This window comes from Gymnodraco acuticeps, unplaced genomic scaffold (assembly GCF_902827175.1).
Source record: "Gymnodraco acuticeps unplaced genomic scaffold, fGymAcu1.1, whole genome shotgun sequence".
Taxonomy (NCBI): domain Eukaryota; kingdom Metazoa; phylum Chordata; class Actinopteri; order Perciformes; family Bathydraconidae; genus Gymnodraco; species Gymnodraco acuticeps.
Genome location: NW_022992129.1, coordinates 565,792 through 590,462, shown reverse-complemented (window position 1 = coordinate 590,462; position 24,671 = coordinate 565,792). Strand labels below are relative to the sequence as shown.

General features: G+C 41.4%; 1 protein-coding gene across 1 annotated transcript in view; it reads right to left on the bottom strand.

Annotated features, from left to right (window-relative positions):
* The window catches only part of LOC117538102 (diacylglycerol kinase beta), a gene marked incomplete in the record, with an annotated part of 134,000 nt that overhangs the window by 97,443 nt on the left and 11,886 nt on the right, over positions 1-24,671 (bottom strand). The window contains 1 exon segment of the mRNA XM_034203635.1: positions 12,166-12,668. Within this exon segment, the coding sequence (XP_034059526.1) occupies positions 12,166-12,229 (64 nt within the window).

The window sequence follows — 24,671 nt, the reverse complement described above, 5'->3', positions numbered from 1 at the left end:
CATCAGCAGGAGAGGACTCTTTAAAGTAGAGACACTACATACTGATATACACCTGAACATCAGCAGGAGAGGACTCTTTAAAGTAGAGACACTACAAACTGATATACACCTGAACATCAGCAGGAGAGGACTCTTTAAAGTAGAGACACTACATACTGATATACACCTGAACATCAGCAGGAGAGGACTCTTTAAAGTAGAGACACTACATACTGATATACACCTGAACATCAGCAGGAGAGGACTTTTAAAGTAGAGACACTACATACTGATATACAACCTGAACATCAGCAGGAGAGGACTCTTTAAAGTAGAGACACTACATACTGATATACACCTGAACATCAGCAGGAGAGGACTCTTCAAAGTAGAGACACTACAGACTGATATACACCTGAACATCAAGCAGGAGAGGACTCTTTAAAGTAGAGACACTACATACTGATATACACCTGAACATCAGCAGGAGAGGACTCTTTAAAGTAGAGACACTACATACTGATATACACCTGAACATCAGCAGGAGAGGACTCTTTAAAGTAGAGACACTACAGACTGATATACACCTGAACATCAAGCAGGAGAGGACTCTTTAAAGTAGAGACACTACATACTGATATACACCTGAACATCAGCAGGAGAGGACTCTTTAAAGTAGAGACACTACATACTGATATACACCTGAACATCAGCAGGAGAGGACTCTTTAAAGTAGAGACACTACATACTGATATACACCTGAACATCAGCAGGAGAGGACTCTTTAAAGTAGAGACACTACATACTGATATACACCTGAACATCAAGCAGGAGAGGACTCTTTAAAGTAGAGACACTACATACTGATATACACCTGAACATCAGCAGGAGAGGACTCTTTAAAGTAGAGTCACTTCATACTGATATACACCTGAACATCAGCAGGAGAGGACTCTTTAAAGTAGAGACACTACATACTGATATACACCTGAACATCAGCAGGAGAGGACTCTTTAAAGTAGAGACACTACATACTGATATACACCTGAACATCAGCAGGAGAGGACTCTTTAAAGTAGAGACACTACATACTGATATACACCTGAACATCAGCAGGAGAGGACTCTTTAAAGTAGAGACACTACATACTGATATACACCTGAACATCAGCAGGAGAGGACTCTTTAAAGTAGAGACACAACATACTGATATACACCTGAACATCAGCAGGAGAGGACTCTTTAAAGTAGAGACACTACATACTGATATACACCTGAACATCAGCAGGAGAGGACTCTTTAAAGTAGAGACACTACATACTGATATACACCTGAACATCAGCAGGAGAGGACTCTTTAAAGTAGAGACACTACATACTGATATACACCTGAACATCAGCAGGAGAGGACTCTTTAAAGTAGAGACACTACATACTGATATACACCTGAACATCAGCAGGAGAGGACTCTTTAAAGTAGAGACACTACATACTGATATACACCTGAACATCAGCAGGAGAGGACTCTTTAAAGTAGAGACACTACATACTGATATACACCTGAACATCAGCAGGAGAGGACTCTTTAAAGTAGAGACACTACATACTGATATACACCTGAACATCAGCAGGATAGGACTCTTTAAAGTAGAGACACTACATACTGATATACACCTGAACATCAGCAGGAGAGGACTCTTTAAAGTAGAGACACTACATACTGATATGAACCTGAAAATGAGCAGAATGTGTCCCTTTTAACCGATATTTTAGAAATTATATTGATATTTCCCGATGAAATGATCATACTCAAATACATTGGTATATGGACATGAATTGCTGCTTAACACATAAAGTCACACAATCAGGAATATCTTGCTTTTAAAATCACAGCTTCAGCCAGCGTGAGAAACTGAGGTTTTTAGTTTATTTTAAGGCTGCAAAAAAAATTTCACTTTAATTTCACTTTTTGATAATTTTGTCCATTAAAAGTCAAAAACTATAGCGTAAAATGTCATACAGAACGTTTCCAAAGTCCAATCTGACATCTTGACAGTAGTTGATTTATCTAAAACTAGTTTTATTATTGAAATAAAGAAGCTAACCCTTACACTTACACTTACAGCTGGAACTGTTTGGCGTCTCTGCCAGATAAATAACTTCAATGAAAAAGCAATTATCTGAACTAATGCTGATTAATTTCTGTTGTTCGACTAATAAATAAATCAACAGACTGCTTCAACTCTAACTGATTGTATTAAAGCTGCAGCCAATCATCATTTCCATTACCAACTAATCACATCATTAATCATTTTGTTTATAAAATGTTGTGAAGACTGAAAGAGTGCCACGTTTGTTTTTGTCCAAAACACAAAAATATGAACACAAACAAAACCATGACATCCTGATAGTTTGAAAACCAGTAGGTTATCAATTACTAAAATGATTTCTGAAGGATTGATGAGCTAATGGTTTCAGTTGTATTTGATTACATGGCTTATTAATGACCCTGGCTCTTCAGCAGGATAGGGTTTCTCCCTCACATACTTGTGTCTGCAGCTGAAACACAGCCAGTGTCCTTCATTAAGTCCTTGATTGATCTGCTGCTGATACGCAGGGCTTCCTGTCTCTCCTCACCATCAGTTAAAATCAGACCTTCCCCGCCTGCAGGGTTCTTCCCAGTGTGCACATCTATCACGTTTCCATTATAGTCTCCACTGCAACCGGCTCATAAACCAAAACTCTGCTCCACCACAGAGACAGCAGCAAGAAGGAGGGAGGATTAGGACTAGATCACTTCAGCGTCCGCTTCCACATGGGTTTAAACAGTTCAAGGCGAATGTTGTCCTCATTTGTGTTCAGTTTAAAGGTCACCTATTATACAAAATACACTTTTTCATGTCCTTTATACATCAACATGTGTCCCCTCTTCTTCATGTCTCTTCTACATCAACATGTGTCCCCTCTTCTTCATGTCTCTTCTACATCAACATGTGTCCCCTCTTCCTCATGTCTCTTCTACATCAACATGTGTCCCCTCTTCTCCATGTCTCTTCTACATCAACATGTGTCCCCTCTTCTTCATGTCTCCTCTACATCAACATGTGTCCCCTCTTCCTCATGTCTCTTCTACATCAACATGTGTCCCCTCTTATCCATGTCTCTTCTACATCAACATGTGTCCCCTCTTCTTCATGTCTCTTCTAAAACAACATGTGTCCCCTCTTCTTCATGTATCTTCTTCATCAACATGTGTCCCCTCTTCTACATCAACATGTGTCCCCTCTTCTTCATGTCTCTTCTACATCAACATGTGTCCCCTCTTCTTCATGTCTCTTCTACATCAACATGTGTCCCCTCTTCTTCATGTCTCTTCTACATCAACATGTGTCCCCTCTTCTTCATGTCTCCTCTACATCAACATGTGTCCCCTCTTCCTCATGTCTCTTCTACATCAACATGTGTCCCCTATTCTCCATGTCTCTTCTACATCAACATGTGTCCCCTATTCTTCATGTCTCTTCTACATCAACATGTGTCCCCTATTCTTCATGTCTCTTCTACATCAACATGTGTCCCCTCTTCTTCATGTCTCTTCTACAACAACATGTGTCCCCTCTTCTTCATGTATCTTCTTCATCAACATGTGTCCCCTCTTCTACATCAACATGTGTCCCCTCTTCTTCATGTCTCTTCTACATTAACATGTGTCCCCTCTTCTTCATGTCTCTTCTACATCACCATGTGTCCCCTCTTCTTCATGTCTCTTCTACATCAACATGTGTTCCCTCTTCTTCATGTCTCTTCTTCATCAACATGTGTACCCTCTTCTTCATGTCTCTTCTACATCAACATGTGTCCCCTCTTCTTCATGTCTTCTACATCAACATGTGTCCCCTTCTTCTTCATGTCTCCTCTACATCAACATGTGTCCCCTCTTCCTCATGTCTCTTCTACATCAACATGTGTCCCCTCTTCTCCATGTCTCTTCTACATCAACATGTGTCCCCTCTTCTCCATGTCTCTTCTACATCAACATGTGTCCCCTCTTCTCCATGTCTCTTCTACATCAACATGTGTCCCCTCTTCTACATCAACATGTGTCCCCTCTTCTTCATGTCTCTTCTACATCAACATGTGTCCCCTCTTCTTCATGTCTCTTCTACATCAACATGTGTCCCCTCTTCTTCATGTCTCTTCTACATCACCATGTGTCCCCTCTTCTTCATGTCTCTTCTACATCAACATGTGTCCCCTCTTCTTCATGTCTTCTACATCAACATGTGTCCCCTTCTTCTTCATGTCTCCTCTATATCAACATGTGTCCCCTCTTCCTCATGTCTCTTCTACATCAACATGTGTCCCCTCTTCTCCATGTCTCTTCTACATCAACATGTGTCCCCTCTTCTCCATGTCTCTTCTACATCAACATGTGTCCCCTCTTCTACATCAACATGTGTCCCCTCTTCTTCATGTCTCTTCTACATCAACATGTGTCCCCTCTTCTTCATGTCTCTTCTACATCAACATGTGTCCCCTCTTCTTCATGTCTCTTCTACATCACCATGTGTCCCCTCTTCTTCATGTCTCTTCTACATCAACATGTGTCCCCTCTTCTTCATGTCTCTTCTTCATCAACATGTGTCCCCTCTTCTTCACGTCTCTTCTACATCAACATGTGTCCCCTCTTCTTCATGTCTTCTACATCAACATGTGTCCCCTCTTCTTCATGTCTCTTCTACATCAACATGTGTCCCCTCTTCTTCATGTCTCTTCTACATCAACATGTGTCCCCTCTTCTTCATGTCTCTTCTACATCAACATGTGTCCCCTCTTCTTCATGTCTCTTCTACATCAACATGTGTCCCCTCTTCTTCATGTCTCTTCTACATCAACATGTGTCCCCTCTTCTTCATGTCTCTTCTACATCAACATGTGTCCCCTCTTCTTCATGTCTCTTCTACATCAACATGTGTCCCCTCTTCTTCATGTCTCTTCTACATCAACATGTGTCCCCTCTTCTTCATGTCTCTTCTACATCAACATGTGTCCCCTCTTCTTCATGTCTCTTCTACATCAACATGTGTCTCCTCTTCTTCATGTCTCTTCTACATCAACATGTGTCTCCTCTTCTTCATGTCTCTTCTACATCAACATGTGTCCCCTCTGTGTAAAGAGACTCTGAAAGTTTCAGGAACAAAGATTCTCTCTTTTTGATCCATTTCTATAAAAACCTATCTGAAAATGAGCTGATCAGATTTTCCACTTTATGATGTCATAACGATGTTTTGTCTCGTGTAACCATTAGCCAATCACCAACCAAGGTAACCCCCCCCCCCCTTATCACCTGAATCTCCTCTAGAGCACCATTGTTCTTTGTAACCACATATCTCTCAGAGGGGCGTGGGGAGGGGCTCCTTATTTTCATCTAAAGTAACAGACAGAGAATCAGCACTTTTGAAACAGGGCTGAAACAGAGGGGATTATGGGTAATGCTGCGATGATCTGTTTGGTGTTTCAGCCAATCAGAGACAGGTTCTGTATATATCTGAGACCTATAATATATTGATGAAAAACAGTATCATAGGGGACTACGGTGGCCCTGAAGTGCAAGACACTACAGCATTTCAGAAAACACCACAGCGTTTCACGAAACACTACAGCATTTCACAAAACACTACAGCATTTCACAAAACGCCACAGCATTTCAGAAAACGCCACAGCATTTCACAAAACACTACAGCATTTCACAAAACGCCACAGCATTTCAGAAAACACAACAGCATTTCAGAAAACACCACAGCATTTCACAAAACACCACAGCATTTCAGAAAACGCCACAGCATTTCAGAAAACACAACAGCATTTCAGAAAACACCACAGCATTTCACAAAACACTACAGCATTTCACAAAACACTACAGCATTTCACAAAACACTACAGCATTTCACAAAACACCACAGCATTTCACAAAACACTACAGCATTTCACAAAACACTACAGCATTTCAGAAAACACCACAGCATTTCACAAAACACTACAGCATTTCACAAAACACCACAGCATTTCACAAAACACCACAGCATTTCACATTGGACGGAAAGGGTATTCCTTTAGTGATGTTTGTGATTGGACAGAGCCAGCCAGAGAAGCACTGCTGTGATTGGTTGTTTTTGCTGCCAGTCAAGAAATGTCGCTTCGTGATTGGTCAACACCCGACAGCGAAATATGTCCCAACACATCAGCCGTTAGCACACACTCAGAGCTCACAGCTCCTCATATCTGTTCTGAAACTGGACAAAAGTTAAACATGTACAAACCACAGACTGTCTATGTCATGGCGAATACAGTCGCTGCTTTATTTATGTCTGTATGACGTTGTTGTGAGTGTGGACGGAGCAGCTACAGGTTAGTTTAGCCTGATGGATCAGATTCCATTCAGAAAACACGCATTTTAAAAGCTTTTCACCTGCCGTCTTGTCTGCAGACTTGTCAAAGCGTTAATTCATGGTTTTTACTAACCGGTATCAGTATGTTGTTATTTCGGCATCACTTTGAAACGTGTATTACAATTAAATCACGGTCAAATATGTTCATTTTGTTGTAGTTGGTATCTCCCATATAATTTACATGGAGAAATTATGTTGTGTTTTGTGAAATGCTGTTGTGTTTTGTGAATTGCTGTGGCGTTTTGTGAAATGCTGTGGCGTTTTGTGAAATTATGTTGTGTTTTGTGAAATGCTGTTGTGTCTTGCACTTCAGGGCCACCGTAGGGGACCTTTCACGCATGCAAACTTTGAAGATCCTGTACACTCAGAAATGTGATTTTCTAACATTGATGTCCCCTAAATCAGTGCTGGAATTGGGCCGGTACTCACCGGTACGCAGTACCGGCACTTCTGGTTCTGACCCATGGAGTACCGGCACTTCTTGCTCAGTACCGGCATGCTGGCGGTACTCCGGTACTCATGCACCGTGCCAGTACTCAACACTCTCCCGCCGTTCTTATTATACATCCATATATATATATACAGCCGCCCGGTACTCAGTAGATGCGTCATGAGGTGCCGAACCGACATTCTCATCGCTCTAACCGAGTTTCACAGCGGCTGTCAGCTGTTTACTCCTGTCATTCAAACAGAACGTGCTGGAGAGGGGGCGGGGCTTATCTTCTCCATGTAAATACTGTGGTGGAAACGACTATGTCAAAATTAACCTATTTGACCGTGATTTAATAGTAATACACGTTTCAAAATAATAATAATAATAATAATAATGCCGAAGTAACAACATACTGAAAACTGTTAGTAAAACCATGTTTTAATGCTTTACAATTTACATACCTAGATGCACGTGTGTTGTGTTTATGCAGTGCAACTCCCACCCAGTGGGTGGCTATGTAGAGTGATAGAACAGAGCAGGCACGCCCCCGAGAGAAGGAAAGCAAGTCACGTCACAAATTAGCATTTCTAAAATGTTAGCGTGGATTAATAAAAGTGCAAAAAGACAGCGGTTGTCGCCGGAAGAAACTTCAAATACAGAGAATGCTGTGCCTGTGTTGGAAATTGTGTCTGATGGGGAGCTTTCTTTGGTTGATCCTCCTGCTCCAAGTTCTAGTGCATTAGCATTAGCACTAGCTCCGCCGCCTCCTCCAGAGCCTCTAACGTTAGCTGCTGCTGGCGCAACTGCCACCACCAACACCGGGCAAAGCGATGCACCTGACTGCTGGACAACGGACCAGGTGCAATATTTTTGCAAGACCAATGCATGGCTCCTTCTTAAAGATAAGAAGCTAGGATGTCGGATATGCAGAGATGTCAAATCTTTGGGAATACACACTGGACAAGGACTGAAACTGTCAACTGAATGGGGTGAGTGTGCAGTGTCTCATTTCGGTGTTGACAAGGGCAAACAACAAGATAGCCTGAGAAAAAAAATCAAAGAACATAAAGAATCACAAGCCCATGTAAAAGCTGCTGACATCCTTACATCTGCTTCACGTGAAACTATTCAACATCAAGTGCAGTCTATGCATAAATCTGAATTAGACACCACTATCAGAGTTTTTCGAACGGCATATAAAATTGGCAAACATAGCCGGCCATTCACAGACATGCCAATTGATTTGAATGTACAGAAACTGAATGGGCTGAACGTGGGCAGGGTTTTGCACTCCAATAAAACCTGTGGCGAAATCATCGACCACATAGCTCATGAGCTGAAGAAAAAAATGGCAAAAGACATTACAGAAAACCAAAGAAAACTCTGTGTTTTGGTCGATGAATCTACCACTATTAGTGGTAAAACGGTGCTTGTTGTGTGTCTACGCTCAGCATTAGCTGATGCTGAGCCCGAAACGTTTTTTTGGGAGCTGATCGAGTTGGATGGAACAACGGCTGATGTTAATGGAGGGTCTTGGAAGAGATTTAACGAGGACTTTTTAGGTCAGTGTTTCGTTTCTTTTGCATGTGATGGGGCTTCAGTCATGCTAGGGAAGAGAACAGGCGTTGCTACCCAGTTGTGTAGTAAATTCCCAAGCCTGTTTGTGTGGCACTGCTCCAATCATCGTCTAGAGCTGGCAGTTGGGGATGTGGTCAAGGAGGTCTCAGGGCTCAATCATTTCCAGATCTTTTTTGACAAACTCTATTCCTTGTTCCATGCCTCCCCCCAAAAATCAGAGGCAGTTAGCGCAGTGTGCGCAAGCAGTCGGACAGCGTCTCCTGGTGATAGGGCGTGTTTTGTCCATCCGCTGGGTGGCTTCAAGTGAAAGGAGCGTCAGAGCAGTCTGGGAAAACTACCGAGTGCTTCATGATCACTTCACAAATGCTGCAAACGACACGAGCAGGGATTCCAGAGACAGAGCAAAGTACAAGGGCCTGGATGATGTGCTCACATCTGCAACGTTTGTCAGCAATCTGGGACTGATGTACGATGCGCTCACAGAGCTCAGCGACCTCTCTCGGCAACTCCAAAAAAGAGAGATGACACTGCCTACAGCAGATAGGCTCTTAACTCGAGAAATACGAGTTTTTGAATCCATGGTCACCATGCCTGGCCCACACATGACTACAGTTCATACAGCTCTAGCTGAGAAGTCCTTCAAGGGTGTTGCCCTGCGTGAGAATGGCAGGCTTGTACAGATTCATGCAGGTCAGTTTTTCCGCAGTATGGTAGAGAATCTGAGACACAGAATGACTTCCACAACCTCCTCTCATGTCAGCACAAGAGAAATCCCATTACATGGCCGGGAGGCCCGGGACAATCAGCTAATCCAGGACATGAAAGTTATCCATCCTGGAAGTTGGCCTGAAGAGGAGTTAGACGTACAGTATGGGGACGTAGAGGTGCTACGTTTGTGCGAAGTGCTGAAAGTGGACAGAAGAGAGACTGTTCAGGGCTTTCGCGAATACAAGGAAACCAGGGCATCCCGTACACCTGCTGCCATGGAGCCTCTACTGAAAGCAGTCCGAACCATCGCTGTCTCCACTAGTGAGTGTGAGCGGGCATTCAGCTGCATGAACGATATCCTTACTGCAAAAAGGAATGCTCTCTCTGTCAGCCGACTGTCCAGCCTGGTTTTCATTAAATGTAATGGACCATCACTAGGACAGTTCAATCCGGAACAGTATGTGAGGTCCTGGCTGGCAAAGGGAAGGAGAAGTGCTGATGAAAGAGCCTGTCCAGCTCCAGCCCCTGATACTGATGTCCCCAAGGCCTTCTGGAGCCTTTTCTAACAATGTGAAGTATATTGCAAAGCAGCTCACCCAGTGAGAAGACTTTTGGCATAATGTGCCGATTTGTACAGATCCTGGAGATAGAAGGACTTCAGACCAACCAGGGAGTTATCTGATCAGCTTGGTGTTCAATGTAACTCTTTACCATGGCTCAGACTTTGTTACTTGCAGTTACAGTTTCTCATTTTAGATTGTGCAAATTTTGCATTTGTTTTTACATGTTCTTTGTTCATGCTCTTTATCATTTTTCTGAGTTGGAAAGTTAGATTGCATCATAGTTTACTTTATACATATTTGTATTCTTCAGTGGTGAAGTATATTGCAAAGCAGCTCAGCCATGTGAGAAGACTTTTGGCACTTTTTCGTTTTTCGTTTTCTGAGTTGGAAAGTTAGATTGCATTCAAAATGTACAGAAATACTTAATTTTGTTAAAGCTTTTTATAAAAAATGCTTCTGACCAGAGCTTTGTTTCCTTGTCATTAATGTTGAACACCACCAGAGGGGCTCTCACCTGAAAGGTCTCTGCTTCATGTGTCTTCAGCAGAAGATCTAGACTTTGATTGCTATAGTTTCAGTTAATATTGACCTTACTGAGCTTTAGCCATATCCGCTGCCTATCATAAAAAATGTTAAGTACAGTGAACCTTTCTAAAATATACAGTAGTAAAGAGACAAACCCACCAGCATTATAGTAGCCAAATTCTTGTTTGTGGGCTGTATATATCAAATTGACTTGAAAAAGTTGCTGATTTTAGAGTACTGGCACCTTTTTCATTCCAATTCAAGCACTGCCCTAAATTGTCTGACCTTGACTATAAAAAATGAATGGGTTCATAGTTTAAAATACTAAAGAAGTGTTTTCACATTCCTCTGCTAAATGTGTGCACTTCACAAAAGTCTGAGATTCAACTGTACTCTGTGCAAGATACATTAGATTATGTACGTCACACATTTCAAACAGCCAATCAGTGTCTAATAGCCAATCAAGCGTTTTTGAATTTTTAGAAAAGCGCTATATAAGTGTCATGTATTATTATTATTAATATGCAAATCCCCAATATATAACAACAGGGAAACAGCGCCGGAAAAAGACACCTGAAATGTCCATTTAGTAAAAAGGTTTTGACAACAGACGGGACAGTGTGAAGTCTTTGAATTTAGTTGAATTCAAAGCGGAACATCTAACCAAAAGATCCCACTAACGCTTTGTCAGCCACGAGCCTAATGAAGCCCACAAGCTACTAAACATGCTGCGCAACACTCTTCATCTGAGTCAAACACGTGAGGCTGATTCTCAACCCATACGAATAAACAATATGTCTGAATATGTATTTCAAAATGACTAACAATTGCTTGTGTCCTATGTGAAAACAATGTGGCTATTTGTTGGTCCTTGGGGGGGGAATAAAGGCGTCCTTCAAGCTCTAAGAAGTTGTGGACCAGGTACAACATCATTCTCCTACAGTACGTGCATAAAAGTGACAAAATATAGATCCTTGCATTAGTGTGCCCAAACACACACTTTCCAATCAATCACAGCCTGACTGTCACACCTCGCTCAGGTCTATAAAACGATGATTTATGCATGATTGTGTAATCCCTCTGCAGGATAGGTTGCGTGTCAGACTCTATTCATCTCCATGAAACAGATGACAGATGCTCTTTTGACTAACAAATATTAGAGAGGGTAGGTAACCACAACGCTCATCCTGCAGGCTAATGAGTGTCATTGTGAAAGAACAACATGGAAGAATAATGTGACACCAAACAGACGACTGAAGTCCTGCTGCAATGTTGTTTACAATACAAACTATCGGGAGTAAACTAATGTCACTCGTGAAGTAAATGATAGGGTTAGTAAAGTGATTAAAATGACAGAAAAAAAACCCTGGCTTATTTCCTTTTATCCTTTTGCTATAATGAAAACAACGGCAAACGTAAAAATAATTTGAAAAGTGAGAAAAAAGGGAAATATAACTTTTTCTTTTATTGAACTGACTTGGAGGTAAAAGGACTTTTTTTTATAAAATATAAATCTTATTTTATTCTATGTTTGTAATAGTTTATCAATACATACGGTAGCCGATATTTGCAAATGCATTACAACGGCCCAAAACACCTATGGAGAAACGCGTTACAGTTTAAAAACAATGCAAATATAAAAACACAAATGTGCCAGAAAACATGCAAATGCAACATATAGTATAAATAAAAAAAGACAAACGTGTCTTAAAGTATGACTGACACACACACACACACACACACACACACACACACACACACACACACACACACACACACACACACACACACACACCACACACACACACACACACACACACACACACACACACACACACACACACACACACACACACACACACACACACACACACACACGTTTTGTTCTTTTGTTTGTGTGGGAGACGTGTGTGCGTGCATGTGTGTACTCACACTCGCTGTATTTCTGCAGCTGGGTGAACTCGGCCGGGCTCAGACACACCCAGCTGTCCCCCATCCTGCCTGCCTCCGAGGCTCTGTGTCTGAAAGTGTGTCGGTCCAAAAGTGTCCCTCAGAGGACTGATGGTTATCCTTCGGTCAAGTTGTGTATCGAGGCTGAGACGAAAAGATTTTGGGATGTCATCTCCGCCTTTAAAAAAATAAATAAATCACCTTGCAAGCCCACAGTTAGAGAGCTCAAATTACCCCAGGCAATATGAGCAGTGGAGGAGGCGGGAAATGACGAAAATGTTCAATCAAACAGGGTTTTTCAAGTGTTTATCTGCAGTCAGAAGTTGTCCTGATTATTGCTGAGGTGCTCCAAATGTTGAGTTGGATTTCAAAAAAGAAAAAGGATGTTTGGTGATTGTCTGTCACACCAAATGAATATTCCTCATGATTTGGAGATGGCACAAGGGTTTTTCAGCAGGTCTGCAACAAAAGACACCGTCTCTGACCTGCAGAAAGAGAAAACAGATATTTAAAAAAAAGATAACCAACATTCATCAGGAGTGTATATAATATGAAATACATGAAAAGCTTTCGTCATAAACATCTCTGTAACATCTCAAAGTCATTGTAAAGAAAGCGAGGATGTAGGCAGCGAGGACGACAGTTAAACACAGAGAGATTTACAGCAGAGAGGGAGAAACACGAGCTGGAGGAAAATTACTGTCCTGGATTTATAGTATTCAATCTGCTCTTGATTTATACTGTAATGGTTTCTCTGTCAAAATCAAAGGAAGCACAAACATAGTGTTTACAGCACAGAGGGAACACTTCCTCAATTTAATCCAAACACTTGTTTAATGTTTTTTAGAATTGATTTGTACAATTCTTATTATATATTGCAGTTTAGTTGTATGACAACCTTTTACCAAAATAATGTATTTGTTATCACCTCAAATGTTGACTGAATCAACCCGATTGGTCATTGATTAGTGTTGGGAAAAAATATGAATAATACATTTTATGTGGCAAGTGCTTTTACAGGTGCTCAGACGCTTTACAAAAAGGTCAAAAAATAATGAAAAGGTCCAAATAAATCAACTCACACAACAACATTTAACAACCCGGAAGCAAACTCCTTCCGGTTCCTTCGACAAAACGCAATGCAATTTCTCCATAGGATTTTGGAAAACAGCTGGAAATAAGGTCTGTGGTTGAAACACATTCAAGAGACGGATCCCGTTTTGTTCAGCCGTATAATCTCCACATGTCTACCCTACTTTTATAATGTTAGAATCATAAATCTAGCCAGAAGCAAACGTTATGCTATAAAAGGAACTATATAGCAGGGTCGCTGCTTCAACGTCACGCCGACTTAAGATCCATATTCAAAACTACAGATTCTAAATGGTACGAGTTGAAGTGTTTGTTTGAACAGTCTGCAGGAGGCAGGCACTTGCTTTCAAGCAGAACAGGGCAAACTAACTTAGAGGAGTGTTTTACATGTTCGGTGTAATGACGTAAAACGGCCTCGACAACTTCTGTAGTCCTATTCAGCCGCTTAGTAACAACCATCGTTTTTCAGACACGTCAACTCTTCAGAAATCACCACTGCTAATGTGTTTAATGTCGTAGAACAAAACGTGATCCGTGTCTTCAATGTGTTTCAACCACAGACCTTAGTTTCAGCTACTTTCCTAAATCCTAAGGAGAGATCCCATTGCTTTATGTCGAAGGAACCGGAAGTGGTAAAATGCTAACTTACTTCCGGGTTTTAGGACGCGTCACTGCGGCACTGTATAAAAAAAACAGCAGAAGAGTAAATGTGGAAAGAATGTATCCAATGCAACATTGAACATGTGCTTTTTCATGTAATTTATTGGGAGCTTTTATTCCCACGGATGAAATCTGGCAGCGATTCACACGTGGAATTCTCAAAACTTGGATAAATAAACCAAAAATATGCATCAATAGAGACCTCTAGAAATTAAGAAATACGTTGTTATTTATTTGGCTATTTTTAGGTTTGAAGTTGATGTGATTTCTGAATCTGTTATTTAAGTTTGACTTCCAAATAGCTGAAGGTAGTTCAAACTGGAATTCAGTCCATGTCCTCAAACCGTAATGACACAAAATATGTATTAGTTTTTCTTATTACATGTAAAACTATGCAATACAGTGCATGTTCTGACCTTATTAAGTCTAATTCTATATATGTTTGGCATATAGTAATAACCAGAATAACATATGTGCTTGCAAAGAAACAAAATTGAATGCACCTTATATCCCTTTCTCACATATATAACGCCCTGTATGTCATAGCAGTCGGTCTTTATAATGACCGATATATTTGATGCATTAGTGAGAGTGCTGCGCTGCTGACTCAGCTCCTGGTTCACTTAAATTAAACAGAGCCGTTGTTAACGGTATGAAATGCATCAGTGTGCTTCTAATACATCCAATTGTTGTTGAGACTGATCAGCTGACATTCATACAGAGCCTCTGTTACTAAAGTCACCTGAGAAACCAACTGGACTCGGTTAGAAAGGTTTCAAATGTTGATATGATTTTGTCTTGAGGATCTTAGCTGAAGCATTTTTTGTAAGTTGGCCTTCTGACTGATGCCAGAGTACACATAGTTCCCACGGAGCAAAGATAAAAGCATGAGTGACTTACTCAAATTCACCAAGGGAAAATATAGAGTATTTTTAGAAAAGGTTCTCCACTGCAAGGAAAATAAAACGGTTTGGATTTAGCATGAAATCATCCCATCATGATACTCGCCACTGTAAGTCAAGTCATAGTAGGAACACAGTATTCTGAAGTATTTCTGTACCATTAAATCTGACACACAAAGTTGTAGTACTTAAAATATTTGGGTGAATTGAAACGTATCCACCATGGAATACAATAATATGGCTTAGTTGAAGCTAAAGGATATATTTTAGGTCGTTTTGGAAAGAGCAAAACAAAATGTAATGTTAGTATTGTAAAGTATTTGGATGCATTATGGACGATACACTTTGGAAAAGTACTCATAATGTTTTGGGTGTTTCTCCTATACTGCATAATTAATGAATAAAAAAATAATACTACTACTTAAAAACTACAATAACAAACTTCTCCTGACATGAACTGTGTATTGACAGGATCACTTTAGGCCAGTTTATTTGTAAGCACTCTCTTGTGAACGGATCAGCATAATTTGACTTTGGTCAGACTCAATGACAACCTTTTGCATATAGAGACGTAGAATCACCCTCTCCTTTTTCTCCTTTCACATCATGAACCAGGCTTTCAAAGTGAGGCAGTGTTCTTACTTTTACCCTCTCTGTTTATCAGCTGCTCTTCTCACTCCTGGGCAATATACACACATTCAGTTTCAGATAAACTGTGTAGATAATCAAATGTATGCTGTACTATAACCATCAAATGTCCTACTGTGGTTTACCACTAAAACCCTTATCCCACACCTCCTAACCTTTCACACCATGAACCAGGCTTTAAAAGTGAGGCAGTGTTCTTACTGTTAATCAGCTGCTGCCGCCACACACACACACACACACACACACACACACACACACACACACACACACACACACACACACACACACACACACACACACACACACACACACACACACACACACACACACACACACACACACACACACACACACACACCACACACACACACACACACACACACACACACACACACACACACACACACACACACACACACACACACACACACACACACACACACACACACACACACACACACACACACACACACACACACACACACAACTATAACCATCAACTTTCTTTCTGTGTCTACCATTTCAACCCTGATCTCTCGCCTTAATTGTTTTGCTTTTAGTCCCAACAAACACGCTTTAAAATGCTCGTACATTCCCTCTCTGTCCATCAGCTGCTCTCTGTTGGTCTACATGTTGGACAGCTGACGGGCGACATGTTTACTGATGGAGGATAAAAGGGGGGGATCTATATGTATTTACTGAGAGAGGAGCACGTGCTGCGAGGGGAGGCCCCGCTGCAGAGAGGGAATCTGTTTTGGTCTCGAGGTTGCCCGGCAACAATGACGTCACCGGAGAGCAAACAAAGAGGAGCACCATGTCAGAGATCGCCACGGTTACTGTGAGCACATGTAACTGACATGACATGCATCAACTGAGCCTGAAGCACAACAACAACAAAGACAGATAAACCAGATCAACATGTAAAGATTAGATTTGAAAAAAACAGCCCATGTATCAGTACAACTATTAAATCACACTTCATTTCAAATACATTTTTTAATAACAGTCAAATTAATGGTTGCTGAATATCCATTTTTATGCAACATGGGGGGAGAAAGAGTGAACGTTTGTGCATGTTTTAAGTTCAGCTAAATGTCTTGTGTCCTTAAACGAGAAAGCACACTTACTATACCTTACTCATGAATTTGTTAAGCTCCTACGATTCTAAAAAAAGGCGTTTGCCCACACGTGGCTAAACGAGACTCCTAAATGTTATCAATCTGAACATTATAGGTTTACCCATTAAGGCTAAACCCGCCTTAATGGGGGTGACTTAAGTCGTGAGATGACTGTAGTTCATGTCTAACCTGACAATAGCTTTAAGTTTCTTGCAATTGCATTAACGCTTCAAAAATCAAAACCGTGGAGATTATCGTTCTGAGATATTGCCAAATACCTTACTTTGTACAATATTTCAAAATACAATGAAAACATCCTATTGTCTTTTTGTCAGTGCTATACAAGAGTTAGAGTACAAACACTAAATACCACTGTTATCTGTATGTTAAACAAAAGCAGCAACCTCTTCGTCTGAGAGAAAAGCCTTTTAATAAGTGTTCTAATAAAGGTGTGTAAATATTGCAGCAAAAGATAATCAATTTACTAGTCCACAGTATTAACCGTTATCAATATTGACAAACAAATCAAAACTGTATTCCCAGTCCAATAATTGACCATCAAATAAACATGAAAGTTGCTTAAAGGTCCCATGTCATGGCCATTTCTACTGATCATAATTCCATTGTTGAGGTCTACTAGAATAGATTTGTTGCAAATGTATTATCTTTTCAATTTACACACGGCATCTATTGCACGTCTGTCCGTCCTGGGAGAGGGATCCCTCCTCTGTTGCTCTCCCTGAGGTTTCTCCCATGTTCCCCTTTAAACTGTGGGTTTTCTCCGGAAGTTTCTCCTTGTACGATGTGAGGGTCTAAGGACAGAGGGTCTAAGGACAGAGGGTCTAAGGACAGAGGGTGTCGTATTGTCATACTGATATTCTGTCCAAACTGTGAAGTCCACTGAGACAAATGTAACATTTGTGATATTGGGCAATATAAATAAACATTGAGTGATTAATTTATACTGTGTAATTTTCCAAACTCACATTGGTTTCTCATACAGCATCTCTGTATAGTATGTGTATTCACTCTCTGTGCTAAACGGCTTGTTGGAGCTCCTGCCCCCCCCTCCCTATGAGCCCAGTGGCCGTCTGCGAGACAGCGAGACACAGCGAAACCAAGCCCGAACACACACCCGCAGCCTGGCTGGGAGTTTGTGTGTGCCCAGGCTGAGTTCCGCGGTGTCTCGCTGTCTCGCCGACCCCACACCAGTGAGCCAGCTCACAGTGTCCCGCTCCTCGCAGCAGCGAGCCTCGCAACGTCTCGCCGAGTGTGTGTGTGTGTGAGGAAGTCCGCGGATTGGTCCAAACGTAACGGCTACGTTACGTCACAATACCCGAAATACGTCACTATACCCAAGAAGTAAACAATGGAAAAAGAGAAATCTCCAACGAGGCGTTCTGGGGCAGCATAGACAGGTCTTTTCTGTGTTAGAGTTTTACTCGCTACAGGGTGTACTTTGAGGGTTTGTGACTCTGCAGACCGTTTACATGCATAAAAAGCTACATAACACACAAGGGGACGGGTAATAACCAGAAAAGCATGACATGGGACCTTTAAACGCATTTAAAGATTATCTGGGTTTTATGAATTAACCGCAATTATTTTCTTAAAAACTGTATCATTTGTTTCCTAAGTGGCCACAGCTTTTTTTCCAGCACTCAGAGTGGAACAGACGGAGTCTGTAATGAACATAATGTGCCGTGGTGGTGTAAATAACTATTCATCTTCGCCTCTTTCTTCATCAACACCTAAAGGCTCTGTGAGTCACTGCCTTTTGTTTAAGCCTCAGCACAGAGGCAGCAGATCTGAAGGAGGCTCATTCCACTGATTGTCCTTTTGGTCCGGTCTGTTTTCACTCACTTATTGAGAAATGAAAGGTTGGAGAGACACCCTAAATTAATATTTTGGTAAATATGTTCAATTACTTTCTGGCGGAGAGTTGATTGCAACAAATGAGACCATTTCCATTTTCAAATGATGCATAAAAGACTGCAAACGCTGGAAAAACAAGATCCCATTCAAGATATGACTCAAGTGGAAAGTTGGTGTATCAAAAACAAACGGAAACAAACGTAGCCATTAATTCATGACGTCCATAAAGGATAAGAAATAGCTTTAGCTTGGCATAAAGACTGGAAGCAAGACAAAACACCTCAGTACAGAGAAAAGGGTTGTATGATTCTGTATGTTTTATTTTGTGTATTCTTTAGATACATTTCTACTGTGTGTATGCATACTGTATATTCAATGTTTACAATTGTATTATACTTTTAACTCCTGCTAAATGGCTGTTAATGATTTATTTGGGACATGAAGCAAAGACTTGAGAGAAACCAGTGACCTGTAAAACAATGACCTAGTCCCACTTTTGATATCTAATAGCTAATATTAAGTCTCACATTTTGTTAATACAACTGTCCCGACCTCCATAAAAGGTGTTTAATAACATACCACAGTAAAAATGTTCAAGGTCACATAAGCCAGATGTTATAAACCTAAACTAAACCTAATGTAGCACACAGCTGAGGGTGGCTCGTTTAATCTCCATTAGATCGAGTCCAACTCTCCCGTCTGATGTTGTTATGTCTGAACATTCAACAACCAAGAGGTGTTCCAAGACATAAAGCGTGTGCGGAGAGCATCACGGCCAAATTAGGATACTGACGATGATTAGAGGGAAAACACTGAAGAGGAGGGAAGGTTAACAGAAACCGGAGCTCTGACATAATTATGTCCGCAGAGGGAAAGTGGAGAGCTGATCCAGAGTCAGACCTGTGTAGCTCATCGTTAGCAGTGTGCTTTAATTCGACCCAATTCAAAACAGACATACAGTGAATGAGCTTCATCTATAGTCTCACTCTCGGCACTATTAACTCCTTTTTTAAAGGTGGGGTAGGTAAGTTTGAGAAACCGGCTCGAGATACACTTTGTTATATTCCATGGAATGCTCTTAACATCCCGATAGCAATGAATATCTTAAGGGTCCCATGTCATGCTTTTCCGGTTATTACCCGTCCCCTTGTGTGTTATGAAGGTTTTTATGCATGTAAACGGTGTGCAGAGTCAAAACCCTCAAAGTACACCATGTAGCGAGTAAAACTCTAACACAGAAAATACCTCCCCAAAACGCCTCGTTGGAGAAACGTCACTGTCCATTGATTCTGACCAAATGGACCAATCCGTGGAGCTGTTACGTTACGTCCGCGGAGCCGTTACGTTAAGCCCCCGCTGATTGGTCCAAATTGACCAATCCACGGACCTCACACACTCAGTGCAGGCAGCTCTGCTGATTTCTCCTCCCTGGCTGCAGGCTGATAACAGACAGTTGGGATCGCGGCGAAATTCTCTCTGCAGACCCATTCTCTCTGCAGACCCATTCTCACAGCGTTTATCAACCTTTTTCTTACTCAATATCAAGCCACACTTATTGTTTTTACTTCGGCTGTGACTTTGTGTGTGCTCAGGATGAGTTTGGCTGTGTTTCGATGTGTATCGCTAAACAAGGAAACCACACATCCACGGAGTTTAGCGCGATTCACAACGTCCCGACCAATCAGAGCACACTGTGCTCACAGGGAGGGTGGGGGCTGGAGCTATTGGAGCTACAACGAGCCGTTAAAGGCAGAGAGTGAAATGCAGTGAATACACGTAGTTTACAGAGATGCTGTTTGAGAAACCAATGTGAGTTTGGAAAATTGCACAATATAAATCTATTCTAGTAGACCTCAACAATGGAATTATGATCAGTGGAAATGGCCATGACACGGGACCTTTAAGTGCTTTGACAAAAAATCCATTAAAAACGTCATCTGTGGAAGCCGGCCCGGCTAAAGTAACTGGATGGCCTACCTGCCTGTCAGCCTTCCATCTGTGCACAAACTTATCTCGTGCCCTCATTGGTCATGTGCGCGTTCGTGTGTGTTGGAGGAGGGGCTCTGTAAGGAAGTGGCAGATTTGTTCCGGCTGTGTATTTTCTAATTCTAGCGCACTCGAGCTGGTTTCTCCAAAATTACCTACCCACCTTTAAGGTTTCATTGCAGCCATAATGTTTAAATATTAAAGTAAGAGTATTTCATAATGGTTCTTCAGTACACAAGTACATGAGTAATTTTTTTTATCTTGAAGTTGTTAACATCTGTAGGACAATATAAAAAGTCTTATTTCAAGCAGTAAATGTTTGCATGTCACTGTTTCTATCGGGACTCATCTTGGGAACCGAAGGGTCGCCTGTTCGAGTCCCAATCGAACCAAAATACAATCTGCTGACCAAAAGCTACAGAGGTTCTGGTTCCTCCTGGGCATTTTTGAGGTGTCTTTGAACACCTGCTCAATGGCTCCAAACCATCAGCAGCCTATTTGCCCACTGCTTGTGTGTATAGGGTTTGTGCATGGCTGCATGTGGGTATTTTTGGACAATGTGTGTAATGTATTGTAAAGTGAACATTTCATTTCCCCCCAGGATTGAATTAAGTAGGTCTTCATTTGAATTATTTGTATGTTTTTTGGACACAAACTTTGTTGCAAATGGTCAGTTAGGACAGCAGGTTAAGTCAGGATGGATGCAGACTTCCTATTGGAGTATTTCATAACTTCCACACCCCACTAGTTTGTTTGGATCAGCTGTTATTGTAGAAGAAAAAGTGTTGCAGCTAATTTCAATGTTCCCCTCATTTGCAGAGGAAGATGGTAGCAATAATAGTTGTGATGTTTATATCATGAGTCCTTAAGTTTCATTTGTTGGTCTCTTTTTCTACTTTACAACTCATATCATCCTGTCAGTGCATTCCAAAATAAATGAGTTTGATTCTGCTCCTGGCTAAATTAATTGGGACCCTCCATGCAAATGCACAAATGCAGTGGAGGTGGAGAAGGAGAGGGTCTAGGGCTCTGTTTGGGATTGGGTCTGTAAAACTGAAAGTGAGATGCCAGACAGGATGCGTCTAACTGACATTCCCCTGCAGCGCGCGGAGCAGGAAGCTGTGGGCTCGGCAGGAAGAAGCTGTCGAGGTCCTGATAGCAGAGAGAAGCTCGATACAGACTCTCTGTGAGGGCATGTCTGCTGCAGGAAGCCAAGGAGTGTGTGTCGATACGATTAAATGGACACCAACGTCATCTTTTCGGCATCAAACATCAATCATTTCCAGCACTTAGATAATCTTCATAGTCCATGCACATGCTAAATATAGACCGGAAATGGGTCAGGAGCTTACTGAGCAACTCCAAGAACCCCAAAAATTCAAGCTCTAATTTGCACCTGCATAACGAGACGGCTCCTTACTGATGCATTGCAATGGTTAGTTATTTTTCTTCTTAATTAAAGCTTAATATGTATTTGATGAAAAAATAATTTGCTGGATGAAGCACTTAACAAAAATGTTTTTATACTTTTATTGTCATTACACAGTGGGCCTACTTACTATGTAGCGAAATGGCTTCTCTGCATTTGACCCATCCTAGTGTTAGGAGCACTTAAATAATGTGTAAAATCTTAGAGCTCAGCTGCTCGTTGCGTGTCATTAAGATTTAAATATACCTGTAGTGTATACACATGTTTTTACATCTTGCCGTTACAAAACAATTTCTTATTTGGGATCAATTAAGATAATATAATCTAAATGTTATCTTTGCTCTTAAAAAGGAGATAGAACGTATTTCCACCACTGCATAGAAACATCCTTTTAGGCCAACTTTAACAGAAGGTGCTATAATTTCACCAGCTTTCAATACAGCATGGAGACAGGTTGGAGGTTAGGCTAACATAAATGTAGTCAGCCATATTAACGACCATCACCCAAAGTCCTCGAGTACACTAATTGTCTCATGAGAAGCCATTGGTTATTCGAGTGTTCATAATAACACACAAATGATGCTTAACTGCTACATCTGCAGGGTGTTACACAAAGAAATGAACCTCCCAACAGGAGCGCTTTCTCAAAACAAGCTCTTCAGCTGGACAGGGAAATCACAGGGGCTGAATTCTTACTTTAAATCATTATGCGTGCACATTAGCTGCATGCATTATGAATATGGCAGCGTGCTTTGACTGTAAAAGCGTTGCACACCTGCAGAAGTAAAGTATGTCTGCCTTGCATTTCCACATGACCCAAGTGTGTGTAGACGTGTGTGTGCGTGGGTGCCTGGAATCCTCAGTTTTGCCCTCATCATCGCTTTCCTTAGACTAAGGAAATGAAATGGCTCAAGTGTGAGTGGGCTGAGACCAAAAGTGGGCCAATTCTTCAGTATTTGTCACTGAAGCACTTCAATCACTTCAATTACCTCCATCCAATGGCAGGTTTCCACTGCTTTGTTCAGACAAATTGGCGCCTGTAATGGCTCTTAGTAGAAAACTAGAATGCTTAATAAAAAAAACGCTCACAGTGCTTGAACAAAAAAGAAAGGCCATTTTCGAAGCCAGGCAATTTGTAGTTTTGATAACACACCGACATTGTTTTTGTGTGTGTACCTCTATTGCAACGCTGATAGAGAGTGCATCAAGGGCTGAACAAGTCAAACACTGATTTCCCTGCAGCACAGTCCTGGCTCTCATGGACTTAGTGGATCAAAGTCTGTGAGAGAAACTGGGCACATCTTAAACTCCTGCCGGACAAAACGTATATCCGGGACAAGTGGATTTCTTGTAGGACAAGTAGAAGGGAACTTTACTTGCCCATTCCAACAAATTAGAAGTGATAAACAATAAGGTGTTACTTCAGGATTGAGGCCATCTATTCTAATAAACTGATTTTAAACAACTGCATTTTTTCCACATGACACGTCTAACTGAAAACGCGTTGATTGATCCAAGTGTTTTGCAGAGTTGACCTCAGAAGAACAGTGTGATGTTCTTTCAGGAAAGCAGACAACTGAGAAGTGTAAGGGGGTAAAGTTCTGCGGTGTCTGCTAGGAGCAAACTAATGTTAAGTGCGTTTGCTAGCTAGTATTTGGTGCTATGTGATTCACAACAACGATTATGTTATCAATCTCACATGTTATCTATATTGCCAAGATCACATTAATTACACATTTGTTTAGGGGGTTTAGTGTGTACGGGATACGAAACTGTCGTTAGATCCGGCAGCGTACAAGGAAAAACTGGAAGACATTTCGAAGCACCAACCTTAAGATGTGTGAATTGCTCTCACTGAATCGTATTGACCCAAAACTATGTGTTGAGATTAGCTAAACAACAAAAATACCTAACTCTCATAACTGTTTTTGAATCTGAATTGTTATTTTATGATTCTAAGTTCTCATACAGAAATAATAAACTCATTTTTACCCAGACAAGTGACTTTTGTGCCAAGACAATTGAAGGCAAATGTACTCAAAGGTCACCCCTACTATAACACTTATAACAGCTTGTGTGTTATGTAGCTTTTTCTGCATGTAAACGGTCTGCAGAGTCACACACCCTCAAAGTACACCCTGTAGCGAGTAAAACTCTAACACAGAAAATACCTTTCTATGCTGCCCCAGAACGCCTCGTTGGAGATTTCTCTTTTTGCATTTGTTTTCTTCCTGAGTATAGTGACGTAACGTCTAAATGGACCAATCCGCGGAGCTCCACACACACACACACACACTCAGCCTTATCTTTTCTCAGCCACGGCTCTGCGGATCTCCGCACACACTCACTCCGCTCCTCGAGCCTCAAAGGACGGAGCAGTGAGCCCCGAGCCCCGAACGTCCCGCCAACACGGCACCCAGACCCCACGCAGCATTTGTTTGTCATTTTCTGGTTGCTAACAAACGCCATTATAACACAAACACTGATGTTCCGCTGTAACGGTGGTGGACTCATCAGAACAGAGTGGGCGAGCTGACCAATCAGAGCACAGTGGGGTCATAGGGAGGGGGGGCAGGAGCTCCAACAAGCCGTGTAGGACAGAGAGTGAATACACATACTATACAGAGATGCTGTATGAGAAACCAATGTGAGTTTGGAAAATTGAACAATGTAAATGTATTCTAGTAGAGCTCAACAATGGAATTATGATCAGTAGAAATGGCCATGTCATGGGACCTTTCATGTCCAAGTTATAAAGCCATGGAAAAAGTCAGGTGA